The following is an 18,114-nucleotide window of genomic DNA, read 5'->3' on the forward strand; positions in this document are numbered from 1 at the left end:
GCTGCATAGGAAATATTTGCATTCGGACATTAGGTATTACTTTTCACAAAGCTTAATATAAATGTCTTTATAATTATTATTACAGCGATGTACTTGTCCAAGCTGTCGGAAATATGTAGATATACGACCCCCACCTATGCCCATCCCGATAGTGAGGAGGAGATCTGCTAGGAATCTCGCAAGGCAATCGGCTGGAAATCAGGAACAAGCAGGACCTTCAACTAGCAATCAGGAACCTGCCAATATATATGCCAGAAATGTGGGCTGCTCATCAGCCAGAAATGAGAATCGATCAAGGCTTTCAGGCGGGAACCGTCGGCCAACTGGACAGTCAGGCAGAACTCGGAAACCAAGAGGGCGATCAACTAAGAATAAGAATCGCAAGCCCGTAAATAATCATGCTTAGAAGTCGGATTTGGGAGCTTTAAAATAAGAATGCATTCTCATTCTTGTTGATGTATTAAATGTATATTCTGTTGTTGAAGGTTATTATAAAGTTTGTGTTCAGTTTAAAAGAGTAAAAAGAGCTTTCTTTTTAGAACTGTTTAAGTTTTAAAATATCTAAAATTATAACCTTAATGCAGTTAAACCTCAAAAGTACATAATTTTCTAGATTGATTAAAGAAAGTGACATATTAAATAGGGTTGATGTCTAATGCTTTCATAAAAAGATTCTTATTAAATTCAAAATGAACTAGATATGAAAAAATATTTTATTGTTTTAGAATTTTTCCTGAATTTAGGAGTAATTATAAGTATTAAAAGCTTTTTTTTTTTTTTTTTTTTTTTTTTTGCTTCTTTAAGCCATCAAATTGATGATTTTTCCAAGTCACAGAAGTGAGATTTGATAATTATCTTTCTCCGTTTTATGCTAATATGGTCTTTAGCAGCAAGCAAGTTGTTCTTTGTTTTATTTCTGGGTAGCTAAAGCTTGGCATCATATGTGAAAATTATAGGATCATACAGGATAAATTTCAGTAATTTGCTGTTTTGGGACTTAGTTCTGAAGAAAGCAGATATGCATTCTGTTGTCCATTACTTGTGGAAGTTACTGGAAAAGGTATGTGACAGGAATAATTATTTAACAAGAATTATGAATAGTAAATCACCATTCCTAAGAAACAATAAAACTTCTTTGTTGGAAGGCTTTAACTTTCTTCACATGTGTGAAAGTTTTGTTAACTTTGCTGTATGTCGTAAATATTTGACTCGTTTTTGAAAAAGTAAGCATTCATTTTGATTTAATTCAAAATCACATTTCTGGTTGCTTTATGCTTTGAACACAAAAAGATTATTTTGACTGATCCTTTGTTTCTCCATTATTGATTGTGTTGTCAGAATATGTTCAATTAAACTGAACTGATTAGGATTAGTTTTGTTCCTTTTACCTGATATTTTCTTGAGTAGGTGTTTTAATTCAAATTATGCTTGCTATCTTCTACTTCAACATGGAAATAAAGCAACAGATAAGTAGTATTTTGAATATCTGTGATTGTGAAGCATGTGTTATACGTAGAACCTGAGACAAAAGTAATTGAAATAACATTGGGTATTTAATAAAATAATGTTGCTAAATATAATGATAAAATGTTTAAAATCTCAGCTATTTAATTAATTGCCTTTTGTTATTTTCTGACATGCGGGCTTTCAAATGCTTATTTCAACTTGAATAAAAGAGAAAATGTGTATAAACCTAAGTAAAACACGCATAACTTAAAAGAATAATTGAAAAAAAAAATATTTCCCATAGATTAATAGTTTAAACAGAAAGGGAGGAAAAAGTCGCCAGAACCTTGCTTAAACTTTGTAGCTTTTATTATTCAGTTTAACTGCATAATGTATTTATCTTTTCCAAAAGCAGAAGCATGGAAACAAATATATGGTGCCAAAGCAAACTAAAGTATGTATCTTTTAATTATATATTATGTTTGATGCTGCTGTATACCATCATCATAAGTTAAGGTTGTTTTTAAGAAATGCCAAAACTGGCAACCATTTATTTTTCTATAATACTTATTGATTGTTTTCTAACTATCTCATTTTTAAGTAATATTGCTTCACCTGTAGTATCAGTATGCTGAGTAAATTTTGTTCTACAGTTAACAAGCTTAAAGTCTCACTTAAGGAAAGTAATGTCAATGACATTCCTTTTTTTCAGAAATTTGAGAATTATGAGCAACTAAAGTGTGGGACTCATGTTAAATAGCCTAATTTTGTGGGTCAATATTGCTAGCACTCTGGTGATATGTATTTCATCTTTGTTGAGATTCAGATGTTTGAATCTGAGAACTTCTGTTGGTTGTTATAAGGCTGTCTTGTTTTCAGGTTGGTTTAACTGGCCATGTGCAAAATTTATGTAGTGAATAGAATATAGGAGCTTTGTTTTTCTGTTTAAAGTATTGCAACTTCTCTATAAAAATTAAAAACTTATCAAAGGGAATCACTTTTAAGAATCGCCTTCTACAAATAGAGCATCAGTCAGATGAAGGGGGAGTTCCTGATTAACATTAAAAGGCTTATTTTGAAATGAAGTAGTATCATTGTTATCAGTGCAGGCTGAGTTATCAAGTATGCTAATCAGATAACTTCATCAATTATCATCTCTCATTTCCCTATTTCTCAATATTGCTGATTGCCTCTCCAGTTAGTTTAGAGGTTAGCAAAAGCTTATTGATTCCTATGCCTTGGGCTTGAGTTATAATTCAGCATCCGTAAAATTAGAGCATGGTATATTATGCAGGCTATTTTTTACATTTCTACATGGATGCTTGTGATTGCAATGTCATTGGGGCATAAGAGGGGTACTTAATACCTATTGAAAAAAAGCTAAAAGTCTCTCAAGTTGTGAACTGGAGGATGAAGTGCAGGATAATTGAATTTCATTACCTGGTAAGTTTGGTCAAAACAGCAATGATTTATAAGCCACATTTCTCACTCAACTGGAAGGTCAGAAATAATGTTTTTCTCTTCCTTTCTTCAGGAAGTTGTGGAAGCTTTAAAAAAATTGTACTTGTCAATCCTTTCAAATGATGAAAAGCTAATGTAAATAGTAACCCGTGAAAAAAAAAATTGTACATCTTTGAAAGAAAATGAGTCACATTAAGGTTTTTTCTATGAAATATTTTCATTCTTTCCTTCAGAAACATAACTGTTTTTACCAAATTTCTGTAAGTGTTCTTCAAATGTAATTCATAATTATCCATTATAATAAATTTTTTAATTAATACTTTTTTCAGTCTAGTCCTAGCTCTTCAGTTTTATTGTAGAACACCATAGGAGTAATATTCATTTTAAAATGACACTTATAAATTTCTTCAAAATGAACATTTTTTCCCCTTCGAGATTTGGTATTAAAAAAGGTACATTTTCTGCTTGTACATTTTCTGATATGTACATTTTCTGCTCCTTTGAGTTTAGTGTGGGAAATTGCTAACTGAAATTTTAATTTTTGCTCCCTAATAGTACAAATGAAGCTTGCAATATATTTGGTTATCAGCTACAATTAATAGATGTTCTGTCATAAAGAAAGCACTTCTAGAAATCAATTATTATTGAATAAAAGATTCTTTGAATCATCTATTAAATGTGCTGGAAGTGTGATACATACAATTTCTTCGCTGGAACAGTTAGGACCTTTTGTTGAAATGGTGAATGGAACTTCTATCACATAAAAAAAACCTGTTACCTATTAGAGACTTACAGAAGGTAATAAATATGAAATGGGCATTGCTTGGTCTTTTGCATTAAGATGCTTTAATATTTGACACCAAAGCATTTTTAATATGATGCAAAAGATCAGTGGTAACTATCATGAAGCAAGTGGTGATGAAAATTTTCAGAGATACTATCCATTTCCATACTCTTATTATAGTTTAAAAATTCATGATACATCATGTTTAAAATCTTGAAAATGTATTTGTTCACGATGGGAAATATTGTACATAAAGAATAAACACATAGTACATAAAATAATATATTTATACACATAATTATAATGAAATTTCATTGTGGTGAGCTTTTTAGTTCCTCAGTTCTTTTGCAAGGTAATAGAACAATTTTCTGAATTCTTGTTTTGTTGTTTTGCATTCTAAATGTATTTCTTTTAAAATGTTTTGCAATGTGTTACATTTCCTGACCTTCATGCTTTAAAGTGTAATTCTAAAGAGAATTTGTAAATTCGAGGTTTAACTGTATGATAGGATTATTTAATATATGTTAGATAAAAGCAAGCACTCGCTTGTAATGTGTTTTTATTAGGGACAGGGGGAATCTTTGATGTAAATTTTTTTTCTCTTTATCTGGATATTTGTACTTTGTTTATTTTTTTATTTGTCCCCCTTCCCAGTTTTTTTTTCCAATATGTATGATGTCAGAGTTGCAGGGAGTTGATAACCAGCTGCTAGAGTGTTAATCATTGCCCGATTGAGGCTTCAGCTGGAATTGCAATTCCACACAGAAGCTAAAAACCTTATGTTAAGCCCTGATTATACATATAATGTAATTTTTCAAGGGAGGAAGATACAAAAACCATTCTTTTTTGCATCACACCAATGAAAAAGATAGAACGATTGAGCCGTATACCATTTTTTGAAACTAAATTTTGATAAATGTTTCATTGTAAGCTGTAAGTGCATATTAGTTCTGGAAAGTTCTTCACAAGGGTTTAGAACCCATATTCTTTACTTATGTGTTTATTCACAACTATTTGATACATATTAATGGATTGGTATATTTATTCAATGCTTGCATGTTTGGAGATAAATAAGAATGTATTTATTTTTACTATTTATATTTGTGTGGGGCTTTATCAGAGCTTTTTTTTTTTCCTTTTTAACGATCTCTCCTTGAATGTAAGCTTCTATGTGTTTTTATTGATCGTTGTTCAGTAAATCTAATTGTGACATAAGTTTTCTATATATTGTCTCTGCAACCTTTATTTTCAAATATTTGTTCTTATTAATATTGAAGTATTTTATCATTATTGATATATTCTGTAACAAAATTATTTCTTTAGACAAGAGCATACACTGAAATTTTGTTATACTTTTTGCATTTTAAAAGTTATTTCAGGTGTAATCAATATATAAGGTGTAAAAGAATTTTTCTCACAGTAACTAGGGGACTATAAAGTATACCAAATGTAACAGTTTTGGTGATGAACATATAGAAACTGTGAATTGTGTCCCGATAAAAATTTTTTTGGATTTTTTATACTTTTAAATTTGAGCAATGCATATGAAACATCAGATTTAAAATCTTGGAAATGTGTTTGTTCATGGTGGGAAATGTTTTACACTAAAATATATAGGGTACAGAATAGTGTTAAAAATATTTATTATATTTATACATGTAGTTGTAAATAAAATGAAATGAGTAAACTCAATTTCTCTACAAGTAATAAAACAGTTCTTTAAATAATTCCTCGGTTCTTGTTTTGCATTTTAAATGCATTTCCCTTGAGATATTTTCAATATTTTACATTTCCTTTACATGTTTTAAAGTGTAATTCTAAAGAGAATCATAAAATCGAAGTTTGATAGTATGATGACGTTAACTGTTTGATATACATTATAAAAAATGTTTTTATTCTATTCATAGCATGGAATTGTGTACGTTTTGAAAAAAACAATGTTTAAACAAAAGTATTTGCATGTAATGTATTTTCTTAAAAGTGGAGAATCTCAGATGTAATATGTTGCACCTTTTAAAATGGATGTTCCTACTTTTGAGATTTATTTACACCCTACCCTACCCCCAGATTTTTTTCTAAAGTAATGCAAGAATTGAAAGGAGTTGGTGACCAGCTAGCTGGTGTAGCATTAACTGTTGACTGAATGTGAAATGTCATGTTAAATACTTAAATGTTTCATTATCCCTTAAGACATATATCATTTTTTGGATTCAGGAGTTTTAATAGAACTGAAATACAAGTTCTGAAAGTACTTCACAAGGGCTTATGTACCCATATACTTATCTGTTCTTTCACAACTATTTAGTATATGTTAATGAATTGGTGTATAGCTGTTTGGTGATAAATAATAAATAAGAATGCTTTCATTTTATTTTTCGTGTTTGTGAGGTGCTTTATGAGAGCTGTTCTTTAACAATCTTATCCTTGAATGTATGCACCTGTGTGCTTTTATTGATGACTATTTAGTAAATATGGTTGTGATTGATAGGTTTTCTAGATTGCCACTGAAACATCTATTTCTTATTTATTAATATTGATGTATTTTATCATTGTTGATATCTGGTATAAAAATATTTCTGTAGACACAAATATACCCTGAAATTTTGTTATAGTTTTTGCAGTTTTAAAATTATTTCAGGTGTAATAAATATATAATGTATAACAGAATTGGTTGTAACAGTATTGAAGGATGATAGAACGTGGCAAATGCAACATTTTTCGCTATACAAATGTGTAGTGAAATGTGAACTTGGAAGAGCATTAAATATGAAGCACATGGATGGATACTGCAAAGCAGGTCATGGTGAAAACTTTTAAGTAGCACTACCAATTTCTGTTTTTCATAAGTTTGAGGAGTGCATAGGACACATCATATTTAATGTTTTGGAAATGTATTTGAGCATAGTGAGAAATATTTTCCACTAAGAATGAAGGTAAGGCATAAAATTTTATTCAGAAGTAGTATTTATTATATTTATGCATATAAATATAATAGTAAAGGAGTGAATAAAAATTCGCTGGGAAATAGTTTCTCAGTTCCTCTAAATTTTTGTTTCACATTTTAGAAGCAATTCCCTTAAAATAATTTGTGTTTTCTATTTCCTGGACTTGATGTTTGCAAATGTAATTCTGAAGCAAATCATAAAAGATTTCATTGTATAACATAGAATTAATATATGTTTTAAAAAAAGTGTTTTTATTGTATGATAATATGGAATTGTTTTAGATGTGTTAAGAACAGTGTTAGATGAAAGCACTCAACTGTAATGTGAGAGGTGTTATGAACAGTGTTAGACAAAAGCACTCAACTGTAATGTGTTTTTAAGGAGGATATGTGATGTTACATCCCTCCTCTTAAAAATGAATATTCTAACCTTGTTTACTGTTTTATTTATTCCCCCATCCAGATTTTTGTAAAATGATGTCCGAGTTTAAGAGTGTTAATGACCAGCTGCTGTTTTTATGCACCATTGTCATGAAATGTCATGTTAAATGTTGCATTATCACTTAAGCCATCTATCATTTTTTTAAAAATTGATTTTTATGAGTTATAGAAAGTCCTCCACAAGGGGTTATAAACGTATATACTTATGTCTACTAATTTAGAAGTCGGAACAACAAAAATTAAATTTATTATTAAAATTATTCGTAAAACATCTTCCATTATTGAACTGAATTTTCTAGAGGCATTTCACATTCAAAAAAATCTTTCTGTTCTACTTAATTACCCTAATCATGATCCATCTTTGCCTTCAGTCTTTAAAGAAATTATGTTTTAGTTCTGATTTCATCAACAGATGGCACCAGTAGCTTGACTGTCGGCTATTTTTTTATCTTTTTTCATGTAATCATTATATCTTATCTCGTTCATTTGCGCTTTTGCAGTTGGGAATGATGGTTTGGTAAAACCATCGAAACAAGTCCTGTGAAAATTGGAAAATATGCTGATTTTTATTGTTTGACTTCTAAATTAGTACTTGTTCAACATGTAATTGTATCATACTGCTTATGTGTATTTGTTCACAGCTATTCGATATGTGCTAAAGAATTGGTGTATGTGTTTGTTCATAGCTATTCCATATGTGCTAAGGAATTGGTGTATTCAATCAGTGTTTGCATGTTTGGAGCTAAATGATAAATAAAAATGCTTTTATTAATATTGCTTTAAAACTTATGTCTGAAAATGCTTTATTGGGATTATTCATTAACCATCTTTCCTTGAATGTAAGCTTGTATGTCATTTTTATTATCGTTTAATAAGTGTTTGTGAAAAATAAGTTTTCTTGAATGGTACTGCAATACTTATTTTCACATTTGTTCATATTTGTTAATATTGGAGCATTTTAATATTTTTATGATACATTCTGTAACAAATTTGTTGTATTTTTGACATGTTGAAATTTTTGCAGTTTTTTTAATTACTTCAAGTGTTATGAATATGTAGGGTGTAACATGGTTGTCATCACAATAATGGATGATAAAGCATGACAAAAGTAACAATTTGGTAATATAATGTATGGTGAAATGTGTACATGGAAACACAATAAATACAAAACACTTGGAGAAAGACCAATGGTGTAATATGACTTAGGTTGTGATGAAAATTTTTGGTAACAGTACCTGACTTAGGTTGTGATGAAAATTTTTGGTAACAGTACCTATTTCTGTGCTTGCAAGTTTAATAAATGTATAGGATATATCATTTTTAAATCTTGGAAATATTTGTGAAGGATGTGAAATATTTTTACCCTTAGAATAAATAAGTATGGTTCAATATTTATATTTAATAATTATACATTTAATTATAATGCAAATGAAATGAATGAAAATTCATTGATATGAGTATATTACCTGTATTTGTTACCTGTATATATATTGTATAAATACAGGTAACAAGACAATTTTATAAATTCTTGTATTTCATTTTAAATGCATTTCCTTATAAAATATTTTCAGCATTTTATATTTACTGTATTAGAATGTTAATATATGTTACAGAATAGAATCATAAAATTGGTTTCATTGACTGATAACATAAATTATTTAATATGCATCATAAAAAGTGTTTTTGTTTCATGATAACTTAGAATTCTTTATATGTTATAAAAGTGTGGATATACAGTGTTGGATGAAACACTCAGTTGTAAGTATTTTTTTGAAAAGGGAATCTTTGTAAAATTGTTTTCCTATTTCAAAAGGATATTCCTACTTTTAACTTTTATTTATTTCTGCCTCCCAGATTTTTTGTAAAATGATGTTAGAGGTGGAGGGAATTAATAACTAGCCGCTATAGTAGTATTAACCTTTTGAGGCCGGTTTTCCTATTTCAAAAGGATATTCCTACTTTTAACTTTTATTTATTTTTGCCTCCCAGCTTTTTTGTAAAATGATGTTAGAGGTGAAGGGAATTAATGACTAGCCGCTATAGTAGTATTAACCTTTTGAGGCTGGGGCTTTGGTAGCAGTAAAAGCTACTAAAGGACAGGGAATCTTGAATATGGGCTTTAATGGCATTCCTGTCTTCAAAAGGTTAAACATTGTTTGAATGTAAGATTTCTAAACGTCACATTATCCCTTAGCCAGCATTTCCCAAACTTTTATGACCGCGGCCCAGTACGAGATTAAAAATTTTTTTCAACCCACCTTATTAAAAAAAAATTCTTTAAAAAACAAATTTTATTTTTTAAATAAAAATCAAAATTCAAGTTATTTGTTTATTTCATACACAAAAATTGCAAAATAATTATATAACAAAAACATAACTAATTAAAGACAATCCATTATCTTCATTTAAAACATAAAGTAAAATAAATTTTGTTTTACATATTTTGATCTTAGTGAGAAGGATAATGTTGTTTTTCATCACATTTATTTCAAATTAGGACTTAATGATGTTAATTTCATTCTCAAATTAGGTTCAACATTCAATCTATTTCGATACTTATTTTTTAAGCACACCAAGGCTGAGAATGCAGTTTCACATGTGTAAGTGGTGACAAAAGGCATTAAAAATTGTATTGCTTATGCTTGGATATTCCTTTTGACAGTGCAACCAAAAACGAATTAGTGGTACAGTTTCAAACACTTTCTTAAGATCTTTGTCGTATGAAATTTCAATAAAATTATCAACTTCTTGTTCAGTAAGATTAAGCATTTCTTCCTTTTCAATATTGTCAGAAAAAGGATCTTTAATCCACATATTATTTGAAGGAATATCCGGAAAGTAGTCTTTAAAACAATTTATTAGCTCCAAAACATGTTCTTGAATTAAAACTGGCAGTGTTTCAAGATGTAAATCATCTTCGTAGTTTGAATAGGTTTCAGTAAATTTATGTAATGTTTCAAAAGTTTTAAAATTTCCTTTTGAAAGTTGTTTCCACAAAAGTTATTTTTTTAATTTCTGCAGTGACTTTTTCTGATACTTTATCCTTAAATGGAAAAATAGCATCTTTTTTAGATGGTGGATGTTCATTCAGAAATACCAAGGCTCCGTCTTTTAAGACATTTCCTTTTGAAAGCCATCATGAATTACAAAACAAAAGGAGGTGTTTATGATCACTCCCCATTTCCTTGCATAATTCGATAAAACGTCTGTCTGTCATTTAATAGACAAGACTTTATGTAGCTTGACTTATTCTTTCAAAGTCGGTTAAAGGCATTTGGTTTACCGCCAACGCTTGTTTATGGATAGTACAGTGCACCCATATACAATTAATTGCTAATTCTTGAATTTGTTTAAACAAACCTTTATAGCCTGCCATTGCACGCGCTCCGTCACTACTTAGCCAAACACACTTCATCCAATCAATGCCGTGACTAGTGACAAAATCATTGGTAGCCTTAAAAATTTAATCTGAGGTCGTTCTTGTTCATAGCCTTTTACAAAATAAAAAATTTTCTTGTATGGCATCTTTTTCGGTGTATTTGATAAAACGCATTAGATTTGCATTATCCTTGATATCTGTGCTTTCATTTATTTGCAAGGAAAAAACTTGCTCTCTTTTACTTAAGCAACTAGTTCTTCTAAATGTTTCACGCAATCATCAATTCTCTGTTTAACTGTATTATTTGATAATGGTATTGCAGAAAATAAACATTTTCCCTTTATTCCGCATAAATTATTTGCGACAATTTTCAAAGCGGGAAGTATTAATTTTTCTCCAGCTCTATGAGGATACTCAGTTTCAGCTATTCATTTGGAAATTTCAAAAGATGTCAAAGTGAGATTTTTATTTGACTGGTGAGGTCAGAGTGTAATTCCCCCCTTTTTTTTAAGCAGCAATCAATTCATTTTTCTTATCAGTTAAAAAGTTAATTACCTTATCAGAGTACTCAGAATGGAGTGTGTTTAAATGCCATTTCAACTTTGATGGTTTCATACTTTCATTTGGAAGTTGCCCATTACAAATAACACATTGTGGCAAATTATTTTGAATGAACCCAAAGCGTAAATTTTCGTTGCAATAGTTGCGAGTCCGAGTCCTGTTATTTTAGTACTTATATCTTACTCACTTATATTGGTTACTTATATCTGCTTTAGGTTCTTCAGGCACAGTTTTTTCATGATCATGATGTTCAGCTTGGTTCATCATCATTTAAATCTTTGGTTTTCTTGATTAACCATTTATTCACTTTAAAAAAGGTTAAAAGCTTTAATAAAAAGAATGTTTATTAATGATTTATAAGAAAAAGTATTTTATTACTTACCAATATGAAGTTGCTATTAATAATAGGTAATAATAACTTGTCAAATAAAATAAGTAACAAAAATTCAAACATAACCTTGTTTTGATACATGTGAGTTTACTGCGCATGTACCTTAGAAGGTACTGAATGACGAATCGAAATCAGCCAATCGGAGCATCTGAATTTAGACTGTCCGGTAGGAAATGGTGGTAAAGGTTTGCCACCTGCAGTACTTGAAAAAGTTTCGAAAAATATTAAATTTAGAGCAAAATGTTATAGATTTTTTTATGTTTTTACAATTTTTTCCACGACCCAGCTGAATTCTGTGCCCCATGATGGGTCGCGACCCACACTTTGGGAAACGCTGCCTTAAGCCATATATTATCATTTTGCGAGATTGAGTTTTGAAAAATATTTCATTATATGCTTTCTGAGAATTTCTTCTAAGGGTAATTTATGTACGTGTATATTGTATGTATGTTCATGAATTGATATATTCTTTCAGTGTTGTTGGAGATAAATGATAAATTTTTTTTTTTCATTTTTTTGTGAAATGCTTTAGCAGATCTGTTCTTTTAATCATCTTTCCTTGACTGTTAGCTTTTATTGATCATTGTTTAATAAATCTAATTGTGAAAAATAAGTTTTTTAGTTTTCTTTGCAATACATATTTCCAGACATTACTTATTTATTAGTGTCAAAGCATTTTAGTATTGTTGATACATTCTGTAAGAAAATTCATTCGATTAAACATAAACATAAACATACACTGAAATTTTCTTAGTTTTTTGAAATTGCTGCAGGTGTAATAAATATATAGGGGGTAACAGAATTTTTTCTCACAACGTTAGGGGGTGAGATAACATGGCAAAAGAAAGTTTTGGTAATACGATATATGATGAAATGCGAATACAGGAACTATAAGTGCAATGTTGCTTTAAATGCCTCTGCAAGAAAAATACGTAAGTGCTTGAACAATATCGGCATTTCATTAGAAATGGTTAAAGAAATTAAGTAATTGCAATGTAAATAAAGATAAATTACATAGAATAGATATAATCAGAGCCGTGCCTACATATTTTTAAACAGAGGTAAAAGTGCACCCTACAATTTTTCATTTAAATAAACGGCCGAGCGGTAAAGTTGCTGAATACTGTTAGTTCGGTCCGAGGATCGAATTCCGCGAACGGGCTGGCTGCATGGTTGTTTTCATGGTTTTCCCCATCTGTAATGTGTATATGAGCCAGTTTTCCTTAGAAAGTCCTCCACGAAGGCACCCCTTCCCTTAGGCAGATAGCCCTCGAGGCTTTGCCGTAATTAAATAACCTAACCTAACCATTTAAGTAAGCAATGGAGTATTTTTTTTAATTTACTTCATCACTTAATTTATGTTCTCTAGAGAAAATGGTGTTTTAAAGCTTTCTTGATCAAGTTGTGAGCACAAGCTTCACATCTGAACTTCGATTATTCAATCATTATTGATGTTACGCTGCAAGTACAAAAGATCTCAGCTGAGAAGTAATATTTCTTTTATCCTGAATCATATGATTCCTTTTATATCATTTAATAGATATTGAAAACTGTTGAATGAAGTTAACTGTTTCAGTAGTTTCTCTAATAGATTACAGACAAGGGGAATATTTCGGCATGATTCCTTTCGCTTCCTGTTGCTGATGATACCAAAATTTTCTTCAAGTTTTGTTATTTTTTCTTTGGAGATTTTCAGCCAGGATATTTTTTCATTTCAATAGCTGGTAGTAAGAATGATTGTGCAAATTGAGTGAGATTATAATAGGGCATCTTACTCATCTGTATTTTGTGTTCCAGAACTATTTAAGATGGCGTTTTCCAAACTGGGAGGCATGAATATTAGCCAGGATTGTGCAGGTGCAGCTAATACAATACGTAACATATAGGGTACATATTGACTACTATGCTGCTTGGCCGACCAGTAGTCGAGACAATATCGACTTCAGTTTAGCTCAGCAGTGTTAGATTGTGCTTATTTTATTTTGACGTACCTAATTACTCGCTGATCACAATAATGAGTAATTTAATTAAGTTTAATTTTTTAAGAACAATAAATTAATTATCCTAATATTTTTAGATAAATGGATGAGTTCTTGAGTGGTTATAAGAGGAAATCCTCTAATGAAGAATTTGATGTTTGCACAAGTAGTAGGAAGAACTGCCAAGACAAGAAAATATGATTCGTCTTATTTATCGTTCGGATTTGCAAGTGTTATTACTGATAATGTGGAAAAACCAATGTGCTTGTTTTGTTCGAAAGTTTTGACTGCTGATACTATGAGACTCGGAAAATTAAAACGTCGCATTGAAACTATGCATTCTATTCTCAATAGGTTGGCAAGTCCCAAGAATGTTTTCAAAGAAAATTGGATGAGATCACTAAACAAGAGCAAACGTTCAAAAAAAAAAAAAAGTTTCATATTCCATCAAATGCGTTACTAGCATCGTACTTAGTATCTTGCAGAATCGCGAAGTGTAAGAAACCACATACAAAAGGAGAAACATTAGTTTTGCCCGCAGCTATTGATATGGTCAAAATGTTTCGTGAATCATATGCAAAACAGTTGCGACAAATACCGCTTGCTGATAACACTGTTGGCAGAAGAATCAATGATACAGTGTCTCAAAAAAGTGATGGGACACTTGTGCTTTACAAAAGGAAACTGCAATAAAATAAATTTAAAAAACATGTAAAATTTTTTTGTGGGTGTGTTTCATACTTAAATTTAGTAACGATTATTACATAACATACATATTCTCAAAATATTAAAATATTAATTTAATAAAAATACAATTGTTTAGAACGGAGCAGAAAATGGCTCACTTAAGTGATGGGACACTTACTTTTCCATCAAATATTTATCCAAAAATTTTACTTTTTAAAAGGTTTTAATATTTTTTTGGATTTCCTTTTACTTTTAAAACATGATTTAATCTTCTTGGGATGGATTCGACTAATTTTTTTGTGATTTCTGGAGTGATTTTACCCCATTCTTCTTGAAGCACCGATTTTAATTGTTGTTTTGAAGAAATGGTATGTTTGCGAATTCTTGATTCCAATTCTTGCCAAATATTCTCTATGGGATTTAATTGTGGGGGTGTTTTTATTATTTCAGAACAGTTATACAGCAGCCAGAGTCTAAAGTTCAAAGCACTGTGCTTGGGGTCATTGTCCTGGTAGAATTTAAAATCGTTATGAAGGTTCAATTTTCGTGCTGAAGATTTCAAATGTCAATATACTTGTACTGATCCATTATATTCTCAATAAAAACAAGATTACCAACTCCAGCGGACGACATACACCCCCATACCATAACTCCTCCTCCACCATGTTTTACTGTTGGCACCAAGTTCTGTTTGCGAAATTCTTCCCTGGGTTTTCTCCACACCAAGATTCTACCGTCAGAACCAAATACATTAAATTTACTTTCATCAGCAAATACAACTTCATTCCAGTAATCAGAATTCTTATTTATGTTGGATTTTGCGAAAGCCAGTCTGAGTTTTCTATTCTTTTCACTTACGATGAATTTTTTCCTGGCTGCTCTACCGTGATATCCAGTAGATCGAATTACTCTTCTAATAGTCTCAGAATTAACAATTACTCCATATAATGCTTGTAAATCAGCAGCAACTTTAGGAGCACTCATTCTTTGATTTTTTTTAAATATTTCTAACGATAATTTGCTTTATTCCATTGGATAGCTTTGATGGTTGGCCAGGTCTTCTTTTATCCTGAATCATATGATTCCTTTTATATCGTTTAATAGATATTGAAAACTGTTGAATGAAGTTAACTGTTTCAGTAGTTTCTCTAATAGATTTTCCACGTTCAATATGCAAATTAATAACTAATTTTCGAATTCCAGGTAAAGTTTCTTTTCGTTTAGCATTCATGCTGCACAGAGCTAAAAAACACAAAAATTCCAAAACAAACTGGAGAGAAATACTGCAGACGATTTTATAAATTATTGGCAATTGCTTTTGAGTAAAAATAAATACCCCAAAAGATATTTTTATTGCTTACTTCAGACGATTTTTGTTGCATAGTACGTAGTGTCCCATCACTTAAGTGAGCCATTTTCTGCTCCGTCCTAAACAATTGTATTTTTATTAAATTAATATTTTGAGAAAATGTATGTTATGTAATAATTGTTACTAAATTTAAGTATGAAACACACCCACAAAAAATTGTACATGTTTTTTTAATTTATTTTATTGCAGTTTTCTTTTGTAAACCACAAGTGTCCCATCACTTTTTTCAGACACTGTATATCTGATGATGCGTGTGATCAATTAGTTTCTCAGATGCGCAGTTCAAAATTCGCCTTACAAGTAGATGTAGCTAAAGACGCACATTTAATTGCATATGTTCGATATGTTGAAGAGAATGATATAATTGAAGATATATTACTTTGCAAACCCATTCCTGGCAAAGCCACATCCAGTGAAATTTTTAATGTAATCGACAATTTCTTTTTATGAGAACGGCATATTGTGGAATAATTGCATTTGGTCTTTGCACAGTCAATGTAAGAACACAAAACTGGCCTTCAAGCACTAATTAAAAGGAAAGCACCGAAAGTTCTCTGGATGCACTGCATGCTCCATAGAGCAGCTCTTGTATAAAAAAATACGAGTGAGGAACGTTGTTACAAAAGTAACGAAAGTTTTAAACTACATAAAAAACAGTCCAGTAAAAGTCAGGTTATTTGCGAAGCTGTGTGAAGATATGGAAACTGCTTACACCTCACTTTTGTATTATTGTGAAGCTATTTCGTGCAAAAGTGGTTCAGAGGGTACTTGAACTCAAAGAAGAAATTGCAATTTTTCTCGAAGAAAATCATTATGAGGATGCAAATATGTTTAGGGATGATAATTTTATTATTAAACTTACCTATTTGATGAAAATTTTTGGAAAATTGAGTGCTTTGAATAAATCGATGCAAGGGCCACAAATTCATTTATTGGTTCAAAAAGATAAATGAAAGCATTCATTAAAAAATTGGAGATATGGAAGACAAATTTGGAAAAAAATAGATTCGACGTGTTTCCACTTTTAAATTTATGCGCCCAAGTTAATCTAGAAGCAAACAAAAGTCTATGTTGAACACTTGGATGGTTTGTTAATTCATTTTTCGAATTATTTTGATGATCTTGATTTTACAAAATATGCGTCGATACAGAATCCATTTATCGACGAAGAAGATGACGAATTTGAATTAACAAGTATTGAGAAAGAAAACTTGATTGAACTATCTTGTGCTACTTCTTTAAAACAAAAATTTCAGAATGTATCTCTGATTCGATTTTGACTAGATATTAAGAGTGAATATAATATTTTGTCAAATAAAGCTTTAAAAGTATTGCTGCCGTTCGCAACATCTTTTTTATGCGAAACAGGATTTTTCTGCATTAGCTGCAATAAAATCGAAATATCGTGCTCGTTTGGTTGTAGAAAAGGAGCTTCGTATAGCTATCTCATCAATGGCACCGAGATTTGATAAACTTTGCGCTAATAAGGCAAGCACGTCCATCTCATTAAGCAGCAATAATAAAATAGTATTGTTATTCGTTTTTTCTTGTCTATAAGAGTGTAAGATGTTCCTGAAAAGTGTGATTTATCGGCAGCCTTCACGTGGTCAAATGAATTAATATTGAGCAAGTAAACGTTCACATGTAAAATTTACTTATAACCGACACGATGCAATGAACAGGGTTCGTAGCGGCCCGGTGTCCGCCGAAAACATCGCGGACGAAAACAACGCAAGGCGAAAACGTCGTGCTACAAAACATCGTGGGAGAAAACATCACAAAGAGAAAACATCGCAGTTCTAAAACATCGTCGTCGAAAATAAAGCAGTTCAAAAACTTCGCAGTTTAAAAACATCGTCGTTGAAAATATCGTGGTAAAAAATAAAGTATCTACAAATCATCGCATGACGATAACATCGCAGACATGTTTCTTTCCGATTTTAATAATTATAAATGGATATTCCCATAATGATTTGGGAACGCAAGATGTAAAGAAGGATAATTTTTACCTTCACATTTTTTTATTAACTAATAAATTTTTGCTGAAAAAGTAAGAAGGAAACTTAAGCATAGAAAATTAAATGCACTTATAGATTATACTTCTCATGAAACATTACCAGTAAAAACTTTATAAAAAATGATCTGCTAATGGTCTTTGTGAGTTAACTATGTCAGTTTAAAATTCCATTAAGTGCTATAAGTTGCATAAATTTTCTATGCTTAAGTTTCCTTCTTATTTTCTCAGGAAAAAATTTATTAGTTAATAAAAAATATGAAAGTAAAAATGCCATGCTAAAGCTTGAATAAAGCATGTCTGCGATGATATCGTCATGCGATGATTTGTAGATACTTTATTTTGTACCACGATAATTTCGACGATGTTTTTAAACTGCGAAGTTTTTGAACCGCTTTATTTTCGACGACGATGATTTGTACCACGATGTTTTAGAACTGCTATGTCTTCTCTTTGCGATGTTTTCTCCCACGATGTTTTGTAGCACGACGTTTTCGCCTTGCGTTGTTTTCTCCGCAACGTTTTCGTCCGCGATGTTTTCGGCTGTAACCTAGCGCCCCTTACAAGTGCTTATAAAAGCCCTTATAGGTGCTTGCTTTTTCTCTAAAGCACTTATTTTTTGTTTTTAGTCCTTTTTTTTAAACGAACGCACATTTTT

General features: G+C 30.7%; 1 protein-coding gene across 1 annotated transcript in view; it reads left to right on the plus strand.

The window, feature by feature from the left end:
• The window catches only part of LOC118200230 (uncharacterized), a 97,878-nt gene extending 85,858 nt beyond the window's left edge, over positions 1-12,020 (plus strand). Inside the window, exon 9 of the mRNA XM_085807771.1 lies at positions 86-12,020. Coding sequence (XP_085663897.1) covers positions 86-406 — 321 coding nt within the window. The 3' untranslated portion in view covers positions 407-12,020. The remainder of the gene's footprint in view (positions 1-85) is intronic.
• Positions 12,021-18,114: the final 6,094 nt, after the last annotated feature.

This window comes from Stegodyphus dumicola, chromosome X1 (assembly GCF_044657685.1).
Source record: "Stegodyphus dumicola isolate Sdum_Otavi_A_Nest chromosome X1, ASM4465768v1".
NCBI classification, from domain to species: Eukaryota; Metazoa; Arthropoda; class Arachnida; order Araneae; family Eresidae; genus Stegodyphus; species Stegodyphus dumicola.